The following is an 18,546-nucleotide window of genomic DNA, read 5'->3' on the forward strand; positions in this document are numbered from 1 at the left end:
CGCATATAGACAATTATTACAGTATCAATATTAAATCAGACCTTTACACTCAAACACCTGCTTACAGTGAGTGAGGTCTAACTTAAAGTTTCTACAGCAAGGAATTAGTTTGTGGTTGTAATGTAGGAAATTATTCAAAGTACTGAGGTGAGTGTACAGTGAGTGCAATGGTTTTCAGTATTATAAACCATACAGTATGGGAAGAGGGGGGGGTAGTTGTCAAAAGGTAGAGGCTTATTGTGATAAGCTGAGCCTGAGCTTGTAAGTTTGTAATCAATGATAGGGATTAATGTGTATCCAAGAGAAGAAAAAGAGAGCCAGGTTGCTTTTATCTGAGGTCGCTAAGATTACAGAAGCAAAGGAGAGAGAGAGAGAGAGACAGAGAGAGACAGAGAGACAGAGAGACAGGGAGACAGAGAGACAGAGAGAGAAAGAAGCGAGAGAGAGGAAGAGGTGAGGGAGTAAAGGCTAGTGAGATAATTATTATCATAGAGGTGGTTTTCCAAGGTCAATATTTGAGATTTTCCTCGACTGTCTCTCTGAAGCGTAACCACTCCCTCCCACCAGCCCCCCCTTCAGTACCTCCTCTCTTCACCGCTGCCTCCAGCCAAGCTTCTATCTTCCCTTCCCTTCTCGCATTCCCACACCTTTCCCCTGTCACTCATTCAGCAGAGGAAGGCAGCGTCCCATCCCCCTGGTCACTGCCTCAAATGAGCCAAAGCTATAGCCGACAGCTGCTGTGCCTTTTCAAACACAGGTTGAATTAAATGGGCGATAAACAAACAGGCCTCCTTTCTATGTAGTTTTAGGAAGCTAACTGTCAGTCAGCGAAGACACAAGGTAACTGGGCATCAAACCACATCTCCCAGCCCCCTACTTCATTGGCCTGTAAGGAAAAACACCTGCCAATCATGAAAAATGTTAGGTCATTATGTTATGACAGGCTATAACAGGCTGACAGAATTATGACAGGCTGTCAAAGCTGGAGACAGTGGGGCAGAAATCAGGGATGAGGAAGGGGAGGAGGGGGAGCAACTGGGTGCAAGGGAGAGGCAGGTGAACTAGAGTTTGGCGGTGCAAACTCAAAACTCCTCCTGAGGACTGATGAATACACCAGATAAGAAGATCATTTAGACAAAGTAAGTTTCAGTTGTCCCACATACAGACTACAGAGTCCATAATGCCGGTTAAAGCATCTTTATCTTCACTAATGTCACAAATGTATTTTGTTTTACTGTTTCCAGTACATGTATGTGTGTGATAATATTTATCATATAAAAAAAATATAATAGCATTATTATTGTAATTCATAAAAGCGTTATTATAAGATAATATATCATAATTACAAAAACAAAACAAAAAACTAATAATGAAAATTGAGAATTGATATCACAGACATGGCTTTTGTTTCCAATTACACTAGCCGTCCCGAACAACTGGTCACACACACACACACACACACACACACACACACACACACACACACACACACACACACACACACACAGAGCATGTCTATTAAAAAGTGCTGTTTTCTTTTTGCATAACCACTATTGCAGGCCAATGCCAAAACTGATATGAGATGATGCAGCAAGCTGAGACAGACTCTGAACGGCTTCCACTTAAGAAACAAACACAACAGAAGAGAAGTGACAGGACAGTGCAAATGAATGCAAACTTGGAAGAAATGGAACGGAGAGAATAATTCAATCTGCAGCCACCTCCTCCAGTCAGCCAAGGAGAACTGAGCTGAGGGGATGGCAAAGGGAGGAAGGAAGAGGAGGAGGAGAGAGGGCTGAGGGCAGGGCTAGGGTGGCAGGCACCCAGATAAGCTGGGGCCAAGCAAAGATTAACTGCTTGCTCTGATGGAAGAGCAAAATAAATGCAAGCCGCCCTCTGATTCCCATGGCCTCTACGTGAGTGTCCTTACTCTGTAGGGACAAATGGCAGGCATTGTGTACATTAACCATGATGAAAATTTTGAAACAGTCAAAACAATCCCAGGCAGGGGAAAAAAGCAACAGGAGCTGCATGACTTCTCATGTCCTTTCAAACTCATCCCTTTTCATATACAGTCAACTTTCCATTTCCTGCAGTCCTACACTGCAGAATTATACAATAGCCTTGGTGGGCACACCTGCAGAGCTGGCAAACTGCTTCTCTGAAAATCACTTCTAATTGTCTTCGTCCCTCCAGTTGCTGAACCACAGGTGTTATACAATAAGACAGAGTTTTTCTGGGGAAACTGAACTGTTCTGAAAAACTGTAGTGGTCTAGTGAAATTGATCTTTTTGATTATTTAAGTGTATTTGAGTGTTAAAGCTTTGTTAGTGCTACATAGACTATACCTTCCCTTATAAAACCAGACTCTTCTCTCTCCACTGTGAAAGACAATCAGAAAAAACATTAACTACTCAAGGTTTTTGTTTTATGGACTTTTCAGTTGTTTATACAGTAAGAGTACATTTTTTTTTTTTTTTTTTTTTTACTATTGATCATTTGGAAAAGGCCCGTAGCGCAATACCTGCAAGACCCTCCCTCCCCTCTATGTTTCCTAATTACAAAACCCTGAGGTGATTCGTATACTCATTAAACCAATAGCTCTTGTCATTTCCAGAATGAAAACAGATATCAAAAAGTTGCCTGGTACAAATTGCTAGATTACCCAAATATATGCAGAGAACAGAATCCTCTCAAATTCAACCATTTGTGCATTTGCAAGACCTGGTTACTAAGGTCTCTTTCTGGAGTATCCTTTTTCAACAAGAAACAAAGTCTCTGTAATTGGGGTAAAGGATCAGATAATTTTGATTAACACAGCAAGATTCCTGCTGGTGAAACCTGATTTTTTTTTTAATGTATGTATGTATTACTATTATTCTAACAAGGTTTAGGAGAGTCCATGTATAGTAGATGACTGACACTTCAGAAAGGGAACATATCATACTGAGAGTGGTACGGCCAGATGAAAGGAAGAATCATTACATGTGGTGGTGCATCCTGCTATCCCGAATATTTATAACCTGAAGACTGACTAAAATTCTGACACATTTATACTGAAGGAAAAAACTGTCCCTTCTCTCACTACAGATATTTTCATCTTACTTGTTTGCCAGTCTAAAAACACAACAACAGTTATTTATTATTAATACACTTAAAATATGTATGGCTAGGTTTAAAAATATGCTAGAAGAAAGGGTCAGGAATCATGACAACCTTACTTACCAGTTGTAGGTAAAAGTGGTTTTATAGTAACAAGGTTACTGTTGCATATGGACATGCCTTCTCCAGTTTCTTGCCCTAACCTGATTTCTTCTAGTAACATGGTTTCTTGTATGCATGTTAACATAGTGCATTACGTTCCCTCACGATGTAGGCTACACTGTTGTATGGCTGATACTCTAAAAAGCCTAAAGCCTCAGTTAAATTGAATTGATTTGTGTTCTCTGCAGTTAAGGCAGAATAACCTAACATGTGATTTCTGTGTCTAAAACATGAAAATGTGTGTGTGTGTGCATGTGTGTATGTATTTTTCTGGTTATGAGCACCATACAGGAAAAACAGCCCCTGTTTCTCAGGACACAAGCCCATCATTTGTCTTGTCCACTCTTGTTTTGTCAGGAAGAAAAGAAGGAATTCACTTGTACTGTAGGAAGAGAGCCTTGTTTGTTTTTGAATTTTTCAAAACACAACCTTTCTTTAACTCTTAAGCAATGAGCTGAGTGTTTTTTTTCCAGACTTTTGAACTGACCCCTTCTACCCTCTCCTTCCAAGTGGGGGTTTGTCAGAATGGAGGTTAGTCAGACCTCCTGAGAAGACCATGGCTGACAAAATAAGTAAAGTAACGATTGGCTAATGACCCTTGGGCCATTTGAACTTGAGAAAAGACCAGATAACTCCACATTTAACATGGACAGAGACTCCCTCTGGGTCTTGCTTGTCTCCACAGAGATTTTAATAAATTTGAGAAGTGAATTCCTTAGCGGCTTCACATTGCTATATCTCCTATTTCAGCCAAGTTTTAAATTAATGTGAATTAAATGTATAATCAGTACGTAAACCCGATAATGTTGCTTAGCATGAGACGTTACAAATAATGGCCTTACTCTGATAACTGTGAGATATAAGATGACTAAATTAATAGAATCTAATTTTAATATATTTCTTACCATGTGACTGCCATCTCTTGACTGGGATAGCAAAGTATTTTTGCCTTCCAGTGTATGAAATGCCATCACCCAACTGCTGCTTAAACTTTTTTTACGTACTATAGTATTAGACATAATATTTGTGATAATGTTAGAGACCTAATGTTTGAGAAAGGTCATGTTCAATGACTGAATTAGTAAGAAAGTAGAGGTAAAAGCTCCACATTTAACATGGACAGAGACTGCCTTTTGGTCTTGCTTATCTCCACAGAGACTGCAATAAATGTGTGTATTCCTCAATGACTTCTCAGTGGTATAGCTCCTATTTCAGTCAAGTTTTAAATTAATGTGTATTATCAGTATCTAAATCAGATATTGGGTTATACTATGTTTTTCCGGATGTTTTTAATACAATACACGACTACATACAATGTTATCACAATGGATAATTTCCTAAGAATCAGAAGACAGGAAACCCCATTTTAGGCCACAGAGGAGAAGGTGCCATTCCAGCCACACCACATCTTCCCCCTGAGAACAAAGAAAATTAATATTCATTAACAATTTGGGTGCAAAATGCTTTATTCATGGCCAAAACTCTGTGAACTGACAAAAAGAGAGGCCCTAGGGAGTCCCACCATTATTGGTTCCTCAAACTCAAGCTCAAGAAAATATTCTCTTAAGTTTTCTTAATTATCTCTCTTTCTTTTATTTTATTTTTGACTAAAAGTACACATACAATTTTGAGTTACAGCTGAAACAAGTTTCAATTTTGTTTTCCTCTTTTATGATTGCATAAGTCTAAGTTCTTGTTTGTGAGTGTAGTATTTTGCCTTTTTAAGCTATCCGACCAAAGGAATCAGAAGTAGTATAGAAATAATTTTATTTAACACTCAACAAAGATCACAAGAAGTCAGCAAAAGCCTGAACCCATCGCCAGTATTATCTAACACTGGGACTGTGAGGCAAGCTGCTGGAGAGACTATTGTCAGGCTTCACTTGCTCTGCAACATGCTCAACCACGGCGTCACCTGGGATCTTAGCTGGCAAGGAAGATTTTTTCACAGCGTAGCCTTGAAGCGAGATGAGCGAACTTTGCTGGTAACTCAACACTGCAGTGGCACAGAGACATCCTCACATTGCTGTCCTACAGCTGACGGGTCTGGACCTACAGTAAAGTACGCTATCCTATAGCAAGCTCAATCCAGCACAACAACCCGGACATGTCAAGAGAAGCAGGACACATGGGGTCACTGGTATTCAAAGAGCTTAAATCTTAGATTGATTGATTGATTGAACAAAATATCTCTTCAAAAGAAGAGTGGTGTCCCTAACAAGTTACACCTTTAATGTAAAAGTAGATATCTACCTACACACTCAAACAGAACGAGGCACTCCATCCCACTGGAATTAAAGCACAGCTTCCCAGGGTCAGTAGCAGGCTACGGATATAAGGCCGGCAGAGAGAGGAATTACTTACCTCCCTACCACAGGCAGCATGCAGCATCTCACTCTGCATGTGACCAGGTTAAAAGACTATCCCTGCCCTAGATTTTCCTGGTCAAGCAGTAATTGTTGGGAGTGGACAAGTCAACATATTATGTTCATTTAATTATTTAAATATTATATTATTATATTATATTATAATATTATATTGGGGGACATAAGAAAATGGTTTGAAAGGAAAGTGCTGAAACTAACAGATATTTCCAATGATGAAGTTATGCTGATAGATAGCTAACAAATGGCATAACTTCATTAGTCACTTTGGCTGGGCGTTGCCACATGTTGCCACTTCCTGTATCCGTCGTTTCAAATTAAAAACCCTCCAGTGCTTCACGTTTTCCAGCCATGCACGTTTCCATGAAGTTTTGACCTAATTTTGACACGGTGCAGCTCCTGAATATAGTTTGAGTGTTGCTTTTCCTGAGACAAACCAATCAATGAAAACTTGGTCAACTCTTTGCATCAACTACACAAAATTTATTTTGTGAGTCCGTTTGTTTTGAGCGCTGCTTACTGACAGCAACACTCCTAGTGTGAGTGTGTGTTAATATGTCAGGGTGGGTGGGGGTGGCACTCTCTTTGGTGTTATATTATTCATTGTTTTTTTGTTTTGTTTTTTGTTTTGTTTCTTTGTTTCTTTGTTTTTTGGACTTATATATGTAACTCATGGCAACTACTATCTGTAATAATTGGCATTATGATTATTCATTTTATTTTATCTTGTTTATTCGATTTCATTTTAATACTCAACTTATGTTGTTCAAAAAATTAAATGAGCCTTTTTCTGGTTGTGAATTCTGTTTCAATAAAAATATTTGATCGCAAAAAAAAGAAAATTGCATCAACTAACAGTTGGTCGACTATGTTGACTATTAGGGGGCAGCCCTAAAAGAGACCTACGTTCTCAATGACAAACAGTATCAAGACTATCATGATCCAACCCAAATAAGCTTTAGAAACCTCAAATTTACATGTGATAATGTGCAATTTCACTGCAATGCAGATTTTTATGCAAAGGGACCCTCAGGTAATAAGGCAGTTTTTAATAATAGATTAATTAAAATGGGAGGTAAAAGAGCCTTATTTCTCTATCTGTAATCTGTCCATATCCATAGAAGTTTGCACACTGACTTCCTCCCATGGGAAATATTTTTCTATATGGCCTCTCAGCTGATGATGCTGATACGAAGGAGCTGGTGGATAATCGCCAGGATGAAGAGGAGCTAGCAGAGGTGGAGGGATCTGACAGGGTGGAGGGCTGGGGATAGGAGGTGGGGTGGATTTTGACCTGCTGAGAAAAGCAAACTATAATAACAAAATAATTTTGCCATTCAATAAAAAGGTCTCAATAGGAAAGCAAATGACCATACAGTGATGTTTTGTCTTTTAAAATACAATTTTCTATTTAAAAGGAGGCACTATTTTTGCGCAGCACTTTATTTCATTTTTTCCCACCACGCAGCAGTATAACATATTTTCTTTTTGATTGCTGAGGCGTTTTTCAAAAGCCCCTTTCATAAAAATGATCTTTTTCAATTGTGCCCTCTAGGAAAGAAAACAACGAACAGACAAGAGTACTGCCTTGCAATTGGGAAAGAAGTCTGCATTTTAGCACAGCAATTCTTGATTCAAGTGTCTCTGTCTCTCCTTTTCTCTTCCCCCTTTGCAGATACAAAATCGCACATGGGAGACTAGAAATATATGTTTTATGCAGCTTGGAGAGACGGCTGCATTAAGGCACAAAGCAGTCATTTCTATTCATTTGTCTCTCGCTGACGGGGAAATGAAGGAGTGAAGCAGATGCTATTGCTACGTGAACAAGTTGCTTAAACACAGAAAGCATTTTTTCCTTTCAAGAAGAAGTTGGATAATTAGATGCTGAATCAAATCCCCCCCAAACTTCCTGCCTGGAACTCATATTGTCACTCAAATGAATGATTTTGTGTGAGGCAGGAACATGGTAAAATATATAAATCTTCTGCTGTACACTGACATTTGTTTGGAAGAGAAGAAAAGGGAAAGCAGAGCATTCAAATGGAGCTGAAAATGGTACATTCAGAGCTCAAATAAATGTGTGCAATGAGGATCTGAAGAAAAGTGCTGGAGGCAGCGTATTGCCATGAAGCAGATCAGGTTCTGACATTTTGTCTAATGTGAAATGCTGCCAAGGAACAGTGGGTGGGATGTTGTGACCTTTATCAGTGGAAGTGATAGAATGACCCAATACTATAGATAGAATAATCTTGGGATACAACAATCTGTTTTTACACCACAATGCTGCAACCTATCTCTGTGTGTGTTTGTGTTTGTAATGACCTCCCACATTGTTTGTGTGTGTGTGTGTGTGTGTGAGCATGAGGGTTGCTGACCTTATGACACATCCGTATTGGGCAGCAGCATAGTGACGCTAACGCAGGTGTTTGCAAGTGTACGGGTGACTTCTCCTTTGAAGGTTAAACGGGCAATGCTTCAGCAAATTCTCTCAAGGCTTAGAAGATGTGAGTTGGCCATACGTTGGGTGAGGTAAGTGTGTCCATTCATATGGGTGTGTGTCTGACTGTGTGAAGTGTAATAGCTTTGCTGCAGGTTGTAACAGATGGTTGCTAATGGAAGTTCATACATCTGAATGACAGGGGCCAGGGGATTGGGGAGGAGATTATGGGAGGCGATGTGTGATTCTGTGCGTGTCTACCTCTGCGTACATATGCTCAATTAGTGTGAATATCTCTAAGTAGACCAACTAGTGCTTCCAGTCCTCGGGTAAAGAAAGATAAATGGTAAACAGTGTTGTTGTTTTTTGTTGTTTTAGCTGTGCTAGAGATTTGGCTTTAGGGATGGCAATGCATGTCTGTCTGTGGGTCCAGCACTTGTCCATGCTGAAACACCTTAATGACTATTGGATTGATTGTCATGATATTTTGTACAGACATTCATGACTCTAACATGAATGTGTCTTAAAGACTTTGGTGATTGCTCTAGTGATGCATGAGGTTGACATTTGTGGTATTGAGTGGAATGTCACAAATATTGGTTGGATATTGGTTGGATTGGATCGAACTCGGTGCCACTATTAATTTTTGTCACAAAATGAATTGTAATCACTTTGGTGATGTAGTGCCGTGGTCAGGTTTTAGTAGCCTATGTTAGCATTGTCATTGTGAGCATGCTGATGTTAGCATTTAGCTCAAAGCACCACTGTGCCTAACCACAGCCTCACAGAGCTGGGGAGCGTGTCTATGTTCCAACAGCCCTATGTTCCCACAGCCCTATGTTCCCACGTTTCTAAGAAATTATTCAAATGTAGGCCCTACATTTCCACAGCCCTATGTTCCCTACATTCCCACAGCTGTGGAAGGGTGTTGGAAGGGGAATGCAGCATTAAACCATGGGTATGGATTGAACCCACGGTCGCTGCGGGGCCATAGAGCTGTGGGAACATAGGGCCTACATTTTAATCATCTTTTAGAAATGTGGAAACATAGGGCCTAAATTTAAATAATTTCTTAGAAATGTGGGAACATAGGGCTGTGGGAACATAAGGCCTAAATTTTAATAATTTCTTAGAAATGTGGGAACATAGGGCTGTGGGAACATAGAGCTTAATTTTGAAAAAAAAAAAAGTCTAAGTAATGTGGGAACATAGAGCTGTGGAAACATAGAGTTGACCCCCAGAGGGGATAGCGTGGCTGTATGCTCTTAGTTTCGTTATGACTACTGATTTGAAGGACTCATAATAAAAATAGAGTGAATTATTATTATTAAGTTTAGTAGCTTTATCTCATCAAATTGCAGTGAAACCTAGAACCTCCATTGCCGCTGACATTCTCGAATACTGACCCTAATGCTAATTTAGAAAAAGCATGATTCAGTAATTGCTTTTATTTTTAGTTGTTACTACAGAACTAAATATTATGACTGACAATAAAAAATATTACATAATAAATATTGCCCTCTGTCTTCAGGTGTGCTTGGAAGACTAAGACATTTCAAACACCAAAGAAACAACACAAGAGGCTTTAAAACCATGATGTTGTAAATGGTAGAGGGCTCAGTGGTTGTTGATTGTCAGCCATCAGCCCGAATGCAAATACATTTTTTAATGGTTTGAAACAGTCTAAGATCTAATAATTACATGTAAAATATACTATAAATGGTGTATGTCCTCAGGAACCTGATTGAAACTCTCTGAACTACATCTACAGGAAATTTGATATGTTCTTGCCAATCAGTCCACACTGTGAGTTGTAAAGTTTTCTCTGCTATTTTTATCCAAGTAGAGCTCGGCCTACTTCCCCTGTTCCTCCCTGATGGGACCTGAGAGTTATAACTGCCTCTCCAAAGGCCTACAGGAAATGAAAAACCAAATTACTTTGTTAGAGTTTCCTCTTTAATTTAGTTTTTTTTGCTTTCTGGCAGTGGTGGTGGTGGTGGTGGTAGCGGAGGGAGGGCTGGGGTTGTATGTTGTAGCTGTGTCATCTACAACAGCAAATACAAAATGTTCTCAGGACTACACGTATGTTTAAGTTCTGACTGGTGATTGGGTTCATTAGTTATTCAAACCATCTGACCTCCCTGCAGCACAGTGCTCAGACACACTCATTACGAAGCCCTTGTAATTCATTAAGCTCCCTAAATGAACACAAGCTATACCGAAGGGTGCATGCTATTACGGAGTGACATGCTGTGCCTGAGGGAGGTTAATAGTGAGGGTGTGGATCAAGTTGTAATGCTATGATGAGGGCAGGGTTGGACGTTAATCATTGACATCAGAAAAATGATGAGTTAGAAGAGGTAAATGGACTTCATTGAACAACAAGTGTTGTATGGTGAAGGGCAGATATACCTAGAAGAACTGATATGCAACTGCACTACTTTTACACTCACTTCTCTTTAATCTCACAAAAATTCTGTTAAATGTTGCCCCAGAATGAGGTGTGAGGGGAGCGAGGCTACAGGGTTTAGTCTCCCTCTGAATGTGACAGACAACTCCTTCATTTGTCATCGCTTCACGCCAACAGGAGGGACATAATCACTTGCTGCCGGTGGTGTAATTCATTGTGGGCACACCAGCTGCTGTCGAACTGCTGCTGTTAGGGATGATATAAACTTACAATTCAAGCGTTTCAAGTGATTTAGAAAGCTTTAAAATCTCTTAAAAGATCTCTTTTAAAAGGATGCATACAGTATTTATCGGGTTACTGTCACAGCGGGAAACATACAACACAGCATAGCACAAGCTAACTGATTGAAAGGAATCGCCAGCGGCCGTATTATAATCAGTAACCAGACCCATATCAGACAAAGGAGCTTCTCTTTACTAATCTCCAGCTCTAGCACACTCTACCACTGAGGGCCAATCCAGATCCAAGTGACAGCTCTCACTGCTCACAACAGCTTCACAGTGGTGTGATAGCGGGAGCCTCATTTTTAGAGCTGGTGGCCCTTTAAAAGTCTGAGGGCTAAATTTAGCTGTTATAAATTGGTTATTTGTGCCGGATGCCTGTTCAATTAAAGCCAGTCACTGAGGCGTCTGAGATCTCGCTGGGATGACGACTCAAGTCATCAACCACACACTCAAAGGAGGTGGTTATACTCCCAGTGATACTGCAGTAACAATAATTAAACTGTTGATTCCTACTTGTTGTTTTTTGGCCCATCCTTGACAAATAAGTGTATGAAGTAGGACTTACCATTAAAATGAACAAGCACACAGTTACTAACTTTTCATAATTCAATTGCTAAATAATCAACACAGCATATCCTTGACAAAGACAGTTTTGTCCAAATATTGGTCTTTATCCTAATAAATATGCATCAGAACAAAGAGAGTGCAAGCAGCTCCTTTTTGTAATGGCTGATTTTTTGAGAGCATTAACCTCACCAATCCAGTATGACCCCCCCCCCCCCCCCTTTGTCCAATTGAGATTCACAAACTTATCTCAATGACTGACCCAAAAACAAGGTAAAGGTATAACCTGCAACTTGCTAAAACCCCTTTACAGTTTGATCATCGTTAAATGTCAAATCTAATTCCCTCAGTCTCTTTGGTGGAAATACTACTGTGAATTTCAGATGTAATTCAACAGGATGTAAATGTGTCACTATACTGCAGCTGAGTGTGAACAAGTCTCAAAGTTTACAAGTGAGTAGATCCAAATGTTCACACCTGTGCCAACATGTGCATGCTCACACTGCTTTCAGTGTGTTGGCTGTGCGTGCCACGCTTGAGAGTCTGTGTCTCAGTGAATTATTAATGGATGTAATGTGATGACAGATGACTCGGAGCGGCCCTTCCCTCCCCATCCCTGACCCGGCTGTGTCATCTTGGTTTCCATGGTCAGAAGGAGACGGGGGCCCATGCAGTCTGATTGATTAATTCTGTCAAGCAGACTTTTGCTATCCATGCACAGTGTACGGTCCGAGCCCTCCTGCCTTCTCTCACAATCACTATCATCATGATTGCAAAGTCACTGAGCATCTCCGTCATCCCTGAAAGAGACCCCGCCCACTGTCCATCATCTTCTCTAGTTCACTTAATATACTTGCCCAATCAAAGAGGCCTGCTTGTCATGCCGTGTCCCATCTGTACTTTTAAATCTTTCTCCTCTGCAAAATGGCATATCATCAATCCATGTATGTTTATTCTAACTACAGCCGAGGCGGATTTTACCTAACCCCCAGTCACTCACCCAACAAACAATAGTGATTTTAAACTGAAGCAGGCCACCATTACTCAAGATAATCAGTAATCAGAGTAAAAAAAACATTGAGTCATGAGTCAATCTAAAGATTTTCTGTCGTGTAGAAAACATTGTGGAATGATGGATGAGTGACCGAATGATCAACCTAATCACAATATGCTTATTGTTGTTGTACAACTGTTGTGCTGTTTTACAACATTATAACAAGGATGGGGGTTGCTGAACTGTGTAGAAATACTCCTCAGGTGTGAACAGCCCAGGTGGGACTACACTACACATCAATTTCACCTCTAGTCTAAAGACATTTGCACTACTGCTGTCGCTGTGTTGCACACAAACCTCACATTGAATCACATCCATTTATATGGGCCAACGTTTTTTTTTCTCTTTTTTACAGAACAGTTAAGTAAACTACAGATCTCAGCATGCAAACTTGTATAACTAAAAACAACCTCAGTGCTCCAAGTGTGCCTGCTGCTACAGTTTGCTCACTAACTTTTGTGTAGTGTTGCATGTCGGTACATTTCCCTGGCTGTATTTTGCAAGATTATTCAGCCAGGCCTTTTCCCTCAACCTTGCCTCATTTCTCTAGTTTTACCCTGCAACTATTTCAGTAACCAACTCAGTGGAGTGCTGTATATGTATCCATCAAGCACCAAGCAGCCCAGAGGCAGGCAGCCATCCCTCAGCCTGTAGGTGGTATTGGAATAGTATTGAGATCTGTGTAATTGGATTAGAGCAACCATAGTCCCTGCTCTATTCCACCAGTCCCCTCTGTGAAATCATAACTTAAGAGCTAATGGTAGTTTTGCTGTTCAGCAGCTGATGGGAATGTAACATGATCTCTGTCTGTAGCTCGTGGCCTCATCCTCCCTCCCTGAGGCTGGAAAATCCCAGCAGCAGACTGACTGACAGCTAGACTCTCACTGGCTTTGACTGACAGCATACAGGATGTTGTACAGTCTCAGCTGGTTCTGAGCGACCCAACTGATCTCAGGCCTCTGCTGCGATCATATGAAGCATCACAAAGAAGAGCACAGGAAGGGACGAGGGCTCTGATCAGTCTGGTAAGTCTATCACACCTGTTTGGCTTTATGCACATGGCAGGTTACATGGAGGACTGTGTTCTCTCTGGCTGCTCTGGGTTAAAAGGCCTGTCAGAGAGAGACTCTTGTAGTATCACTCAGGTGTGAGCCTGTTGCTCTGATAACTCTGTCTCTCACACACACATAAAGGTATACAATGAAACTACAAAGAAGCACTGCAGACACAGTACTGGTGCATGAGATATGTACAAATAGCTCAGTTGCCAACTGTAAATCAGAGTATTTTGCAACCTTTCAACAAATAACAACCTCATATAATCAAGCAACCAAACAAGTTCAGAAAAATGTGTCACCATATTTATCATTACATTCAGTAGCTTATCCTTTTCTCGTGTCTAGAGGACAGATGATACATATCTGAAAAGTATCATTGTATAGTTATTTGCTTGCACATTTTCCAAAAGTATCAAAGGACTGAGAGATGGAAATGGTATGAGAGAATCTGATATAGTTCAGGGGTTAAAAGTCACATCTTTTACATGTAATTTCCTAATGATTCTCTAAAAAATCCTGGAAAGAAATATGATGTAATTTGGTAATAATTGTAGGTCATGAAAGAAAATCTCCATTTAAACCCAAATAATATTCATTTATTATTAATTTCATCATTAATCATTAATTACATACATTATTGTGAATGTATGTTGAATTAAATGCTTTCTGGCAGACAAATTTCACATTTTTACATGATCAGCTGACTTGCTGTGGACTGAGTAGAAGACTTATATACGCTACCAGTTAATTTGAATTAATTGATTGGAAGTGTACCAAATGAACACAGTTTTTCTATAATAAGTACACTTGTCACGACCCTAGATGTCTTCAAAAAGACTACTGTTACTGTAGGTTGTACAGTGAGCAAAAGAGTGTGACTTGAAGAAAATATATTTGAATTTCCTGCTCAACTGTCCCTGAAGCAAAACAAAAATAAAAAATGCGTAAAAAAAAACCACAACAAGAACACACAACTGACACACAGAAAAGTTTGGAGATAGATACACTACCTTACTAAACTCAGTCCCGATTGGCTGGTGATTTAAAATGATGATTATGTACTCCTCACATAAAAAAATAAATCCAGTTTTCAGCTGTAACTCACTGGGTGCCGGAAATAAACTAAAATTTTAAAGATCAGAGGAAGTTTTCCTGAATCACATTTCAACCTGCCTCAAAAATAAATATAAAATGTCCAGCGGCAACATGCAACCCTGTCAGCCTACTGGAGTTTGCGTTACATTTTAATTTTGGCACAGACCGTGGAATCAGATCATTGTTTGAGAAGATGGCTGAAGCCAGAGGCAAGAAGAGGAGAGCAGACAGAGACATGGAGTGGAGGAGATTAAGACAAGGAGAGGAAAGAATAAACATTGGGGAAGCTTTTGACAAAAAGTAAGTCAGCTTATGCTGTTTCCATTTTTAGGGTGAGGGGAACACTGAGTGCACTGCATTTTGAATGATATTTTATAGATATTTAGATACCTATTTTGATAGTGGCTGTGTGAAATCAAGCATATATTGCTGTATTAGTTACGCCAAATGTGGATAATATAGCTGAAAAGCACAAGCCAGAAACACTGTGTTCATTAAGCTGTCTTTGCAACTGTTGCACATCACAAAATGCATCATGTTCATAACCCAGACAGGTTGAACTAATGAATACCTCCAAGCTTTTTTATTTTCACTGGAAAATATACAAACACATTTAAATGATTAAAATGTGTTACTAATTTAGGAATTAAGGCTAAAGCAAGTGAATCCAGAGCAATGAGAATAGCTTCCCTACTCAGTATATATTGGTAACTGAGAATTTAGAGTCAATGTGTATTTTCTCGTTAGTAATATAAACATGAATTACAATGAATCACCCAAAGCACTATTTAAATAGGTTGCAGAAGAATAATTTGGTCTTGCATGCATACACACACCTGTGCACACATACACACATACTTCTTCCTTTATATAAGTATGTGGCAGGGAATATTTAGGACTAAATAACCATTACTGGGGCTAGAGACAAGCTGGAATATAAAACGTGCTGTGCAAAGTTTGAGCCCTTCTTATCTGCAGCAGAGGCAGATCCACGGGTGGGCCTGGACATGCACAGGCCCACCCAAAACGTCCTCTTATGTGACTGAGTGAGTCATAAATCTGATAGGGTGGGCATGCTGTCAATCTGACTGAATGATTGACAGCTTGCCCACCCTATCAGATTCATGACATCCTCTCTTGCGTGACCAACGTTCTGCTACATCACACACACACTTTCAGAAGGCTGTTTTGTGTAGCTAGCAGCTAAATTAAAGTTGGATACTATGCCGAAAAAGCTATCTGAAAAGAACGTCTAGAGGATGAGGCGTGTTTGGACCAAGTCATGAGAGACTTTTCTCCACAACAAACCGCATCCAGGCGCACCTCAGATCATCCATTTAGACTGAACGCCTGAACAGCTGGACTCTTTTGTCTTTTAAAAGAGGACCAATGGACAGTTTATAATATTAAAATTCACTTCTGGTCCACCAATTTCCCCCCCTCTATATCATTTTTATACATGTCGATGCTTAAAAAAACTCAGGCCTATCCAGATTTTTCCAGGCCAGAGCCACATTCTGTATCCACCACTGATCTGCAGACTGAATTAAGACATGGCTTTCACGTTTATCCTTGTATGAATAGTAAGTCCACATGAATTTATTCACCTACAGCTTTGAATGTCTAATTTTAGTGAAAAAATAAATAATAACCTGCATTAATAAAACATATTTATTTGTTGTACACTATTTGTTAGGTGTGTGTTCTCTAACACTGTAATGATTTCCTATTTCTTTGCATTACTCACTCCCATTTGCAATCTTATCTTTTCCTTTCCTCCTTGCTCTCTTCTTTTTCATCTTTTTCACCCCCCCCCCCCCCAACTCTTTCTCTCCCTCCCTCTGAACCCCCCTCCTTTGGCTCCCTCTCTCCTTCCCTGCCGCTTGCTGCTCATTTTTAAATCTATGAATTTCTGAACATCATTTTCTTGATTTTTCCACGCCCCGGGGAGACATTCTCATTCCAGCCCTTCTCTTTTTTCACCTCATTTCCTCCCTCCTGAGTGAATCTCCCAGACAGGATGTGAGGTGACAGTGTGGCCCATGGAGGTTAGGTTGGGTGACTTGAGGGTGTGGAGGGTTGTTGGGGGTGCTCAGGAAGGTGGGGATAATAGTACAGCCTCTTCCCAAAAAAACAGTGGTGGAGGGTCATTGCCATTCCGAATTCATTTCTACACATGACCAGGGGAGATGTACTGTAACGCCTTCTTCTCTTTTTAGGATGCAAGCTGTAGAATTAATCGTGCTTCTGAGAGACTTCTGCTCCTTGGCATGAATGTGCCTCATCCCGCAAGACTGCATGCTCTTAAAAGATATACACTTCTGTCATTTTATGAGGCTTCAATGGCAAAAAAAAAGTCACCACTTTTGCCTTGAGTGACCATATCTGGGTAAAAACAGAAAGAATGAGAGTGGACAGTTCGTCAAACAGCCCCATCCTTAATTGAGGTGCCAAATGGATGAAATTCAAATTATACCTTATGCATACTCCCTCGTTAAACTGTTACACTAATATAAAATTAAAGCTCAATATTTGGTACTAGAAGTCAGATTGTTTTGAATGCAAAATATACATATCTAAATGCAGGTTAAAAATTAAATACATGTTAAAGGCTCTGTAATTTCAGAGTGTCAGTATGTGTTTGTGTGTAAATGTGTGAGAGGGTTTGGGATGATGATACAGAGGACTTCCTCATCTTGTGGTGGAAGAACAAAATTGGCTTTAAATAGCAATAAATATAAATTCTAGTCATATAATTTAGGAATAATAAGCGCTCAAGGTGTCTTTTAAATTTAAGTGTGAAGATGATTTGAACAGAACTTACGACCTAAACAGGGGAAAGCAACATTTCGATTTTAAAATGCAATTTTTCAGGATTAATGCAAATGCTCTTTTACTTTATCTATGACTTTTACAAATTAAAAATTGATTGTGCACACTTTTCTCATTTCCGTCCTTGTCAATCTATCTGTCTTTGAATTTGCGTCTCTGTATCCCCCCCTCGCTCTGTTTCTTAAAGGTTACAAGTTCCCCACTGTGAGAGAAAAGCATATTTTTAACTAATCACAGGACTGTCTGAGCATAACAGTGGTAATAATTATATCCAAAAAGGCAGGACATTGAAATGGTAACCTCTGAAATAACCCTACACCTTACACTCCACACAAACTATATTCCAGAATATACGCCTTCATTATTAAACAGAAATAGCCTTCAAAACAAGTTTAATAAAGATGATTATGTCTATATTTCTCCTCATTGACGAAATACAGTGAGCTTGAAAAGTATTTAAACTACAAAAAGGAATAATAATAATAGTTTCTAGAAGAGTTTGAATTAAATGAATAAAGTTAATCCCCTTCAACCACTTTCCATATGGAAAGAAGTGCACAACCTTTTAGTTTCATAAAAAAATATAATATGAAACAGGAGAGCTGGAGGACTACAAAAGGAAACTATTATATCTATGATAGCTGATTTAGTGTACATTCACACTAAGCTGGATCAATTTAAAACGGAGCTTTTTCTCTCAGTTTCAACCGTACATTCACACTAAGCCACTGTCTTTCTCAGAAAAACACTGAGCTTTCTTCTAAACAGTTTCCAGAGGTTGTGTGCTGGCAAAGTTGAGAAGAACTTTCTGTCTCATCTAACTTTCTCTGTAATCAATCATTTTAAATGTGAATTGAAATGTGTCTTTGTCAAACACTCTGCCAAATGTTGGTTAAAATGGACAATTTTGTTGTTTGCTAACTGAAAAGGAAACAAGGAAAAAGACATTTATCTTTTGTTCTCTTGTTTCAGCGTTTCACTGTGTGTAGAGAAATGACATTCTTAAAGCTGGATGGTTTAGTCCAGACATAGTATGAAAAAACAATGTCAAACAAATTCAGTTAGTTGCACGAAAGGTTCAACTAAAGGTGATGAAGCTGCACGCTGCTTGGCATTATTTGGATTATTTAGATCCTCACACAAAGCAGACAAATGTTTGTTGTA

The 18,546-nt window shown here is 39.5% G+C and overlaps 1 protein-coding gene across 1 annotated transcript in view; it reads right to left on the minus strand.

Annotated features, from left to right (window-relative positions):
* Positions 1 to 13,278: 13,278 nt before the first annotated feature.
* Positions 13,279 to 18,546, minus strand: part of LOC128355295 (voltage-dependent calcium channel subunit alpha-2/delta-2-like) — a 41,802-nt gene continuing 36,534 nt past the window's right edge. Inside the window, exon 4 of the mRNA XM_053315541.1 lies at positions 13,279 to 13,359. Within this exon, the coding sequence (XP_053171516.1) occupies positions 13,279 to 13,359 (81 nt within the window). The remainder of the gene's footprint in view (positions 13,360 to 18,546) is intronic.

This window comes from Scomber japonicus, chromosome 3 (genome assembly GCF_027409825.1).
Source record: "Scomber japonicus isolate fScoJap1 chromosome 3, fScoJap1.pri, whole genome shotgun sequence".
NCBI classification, from domain to species: domain Eukaryota; kingdom Metazoa; phylum Chordata; class Actinopteri; order Scombriformes; family Scombridae; genus Scomber; species Scomber japonicus.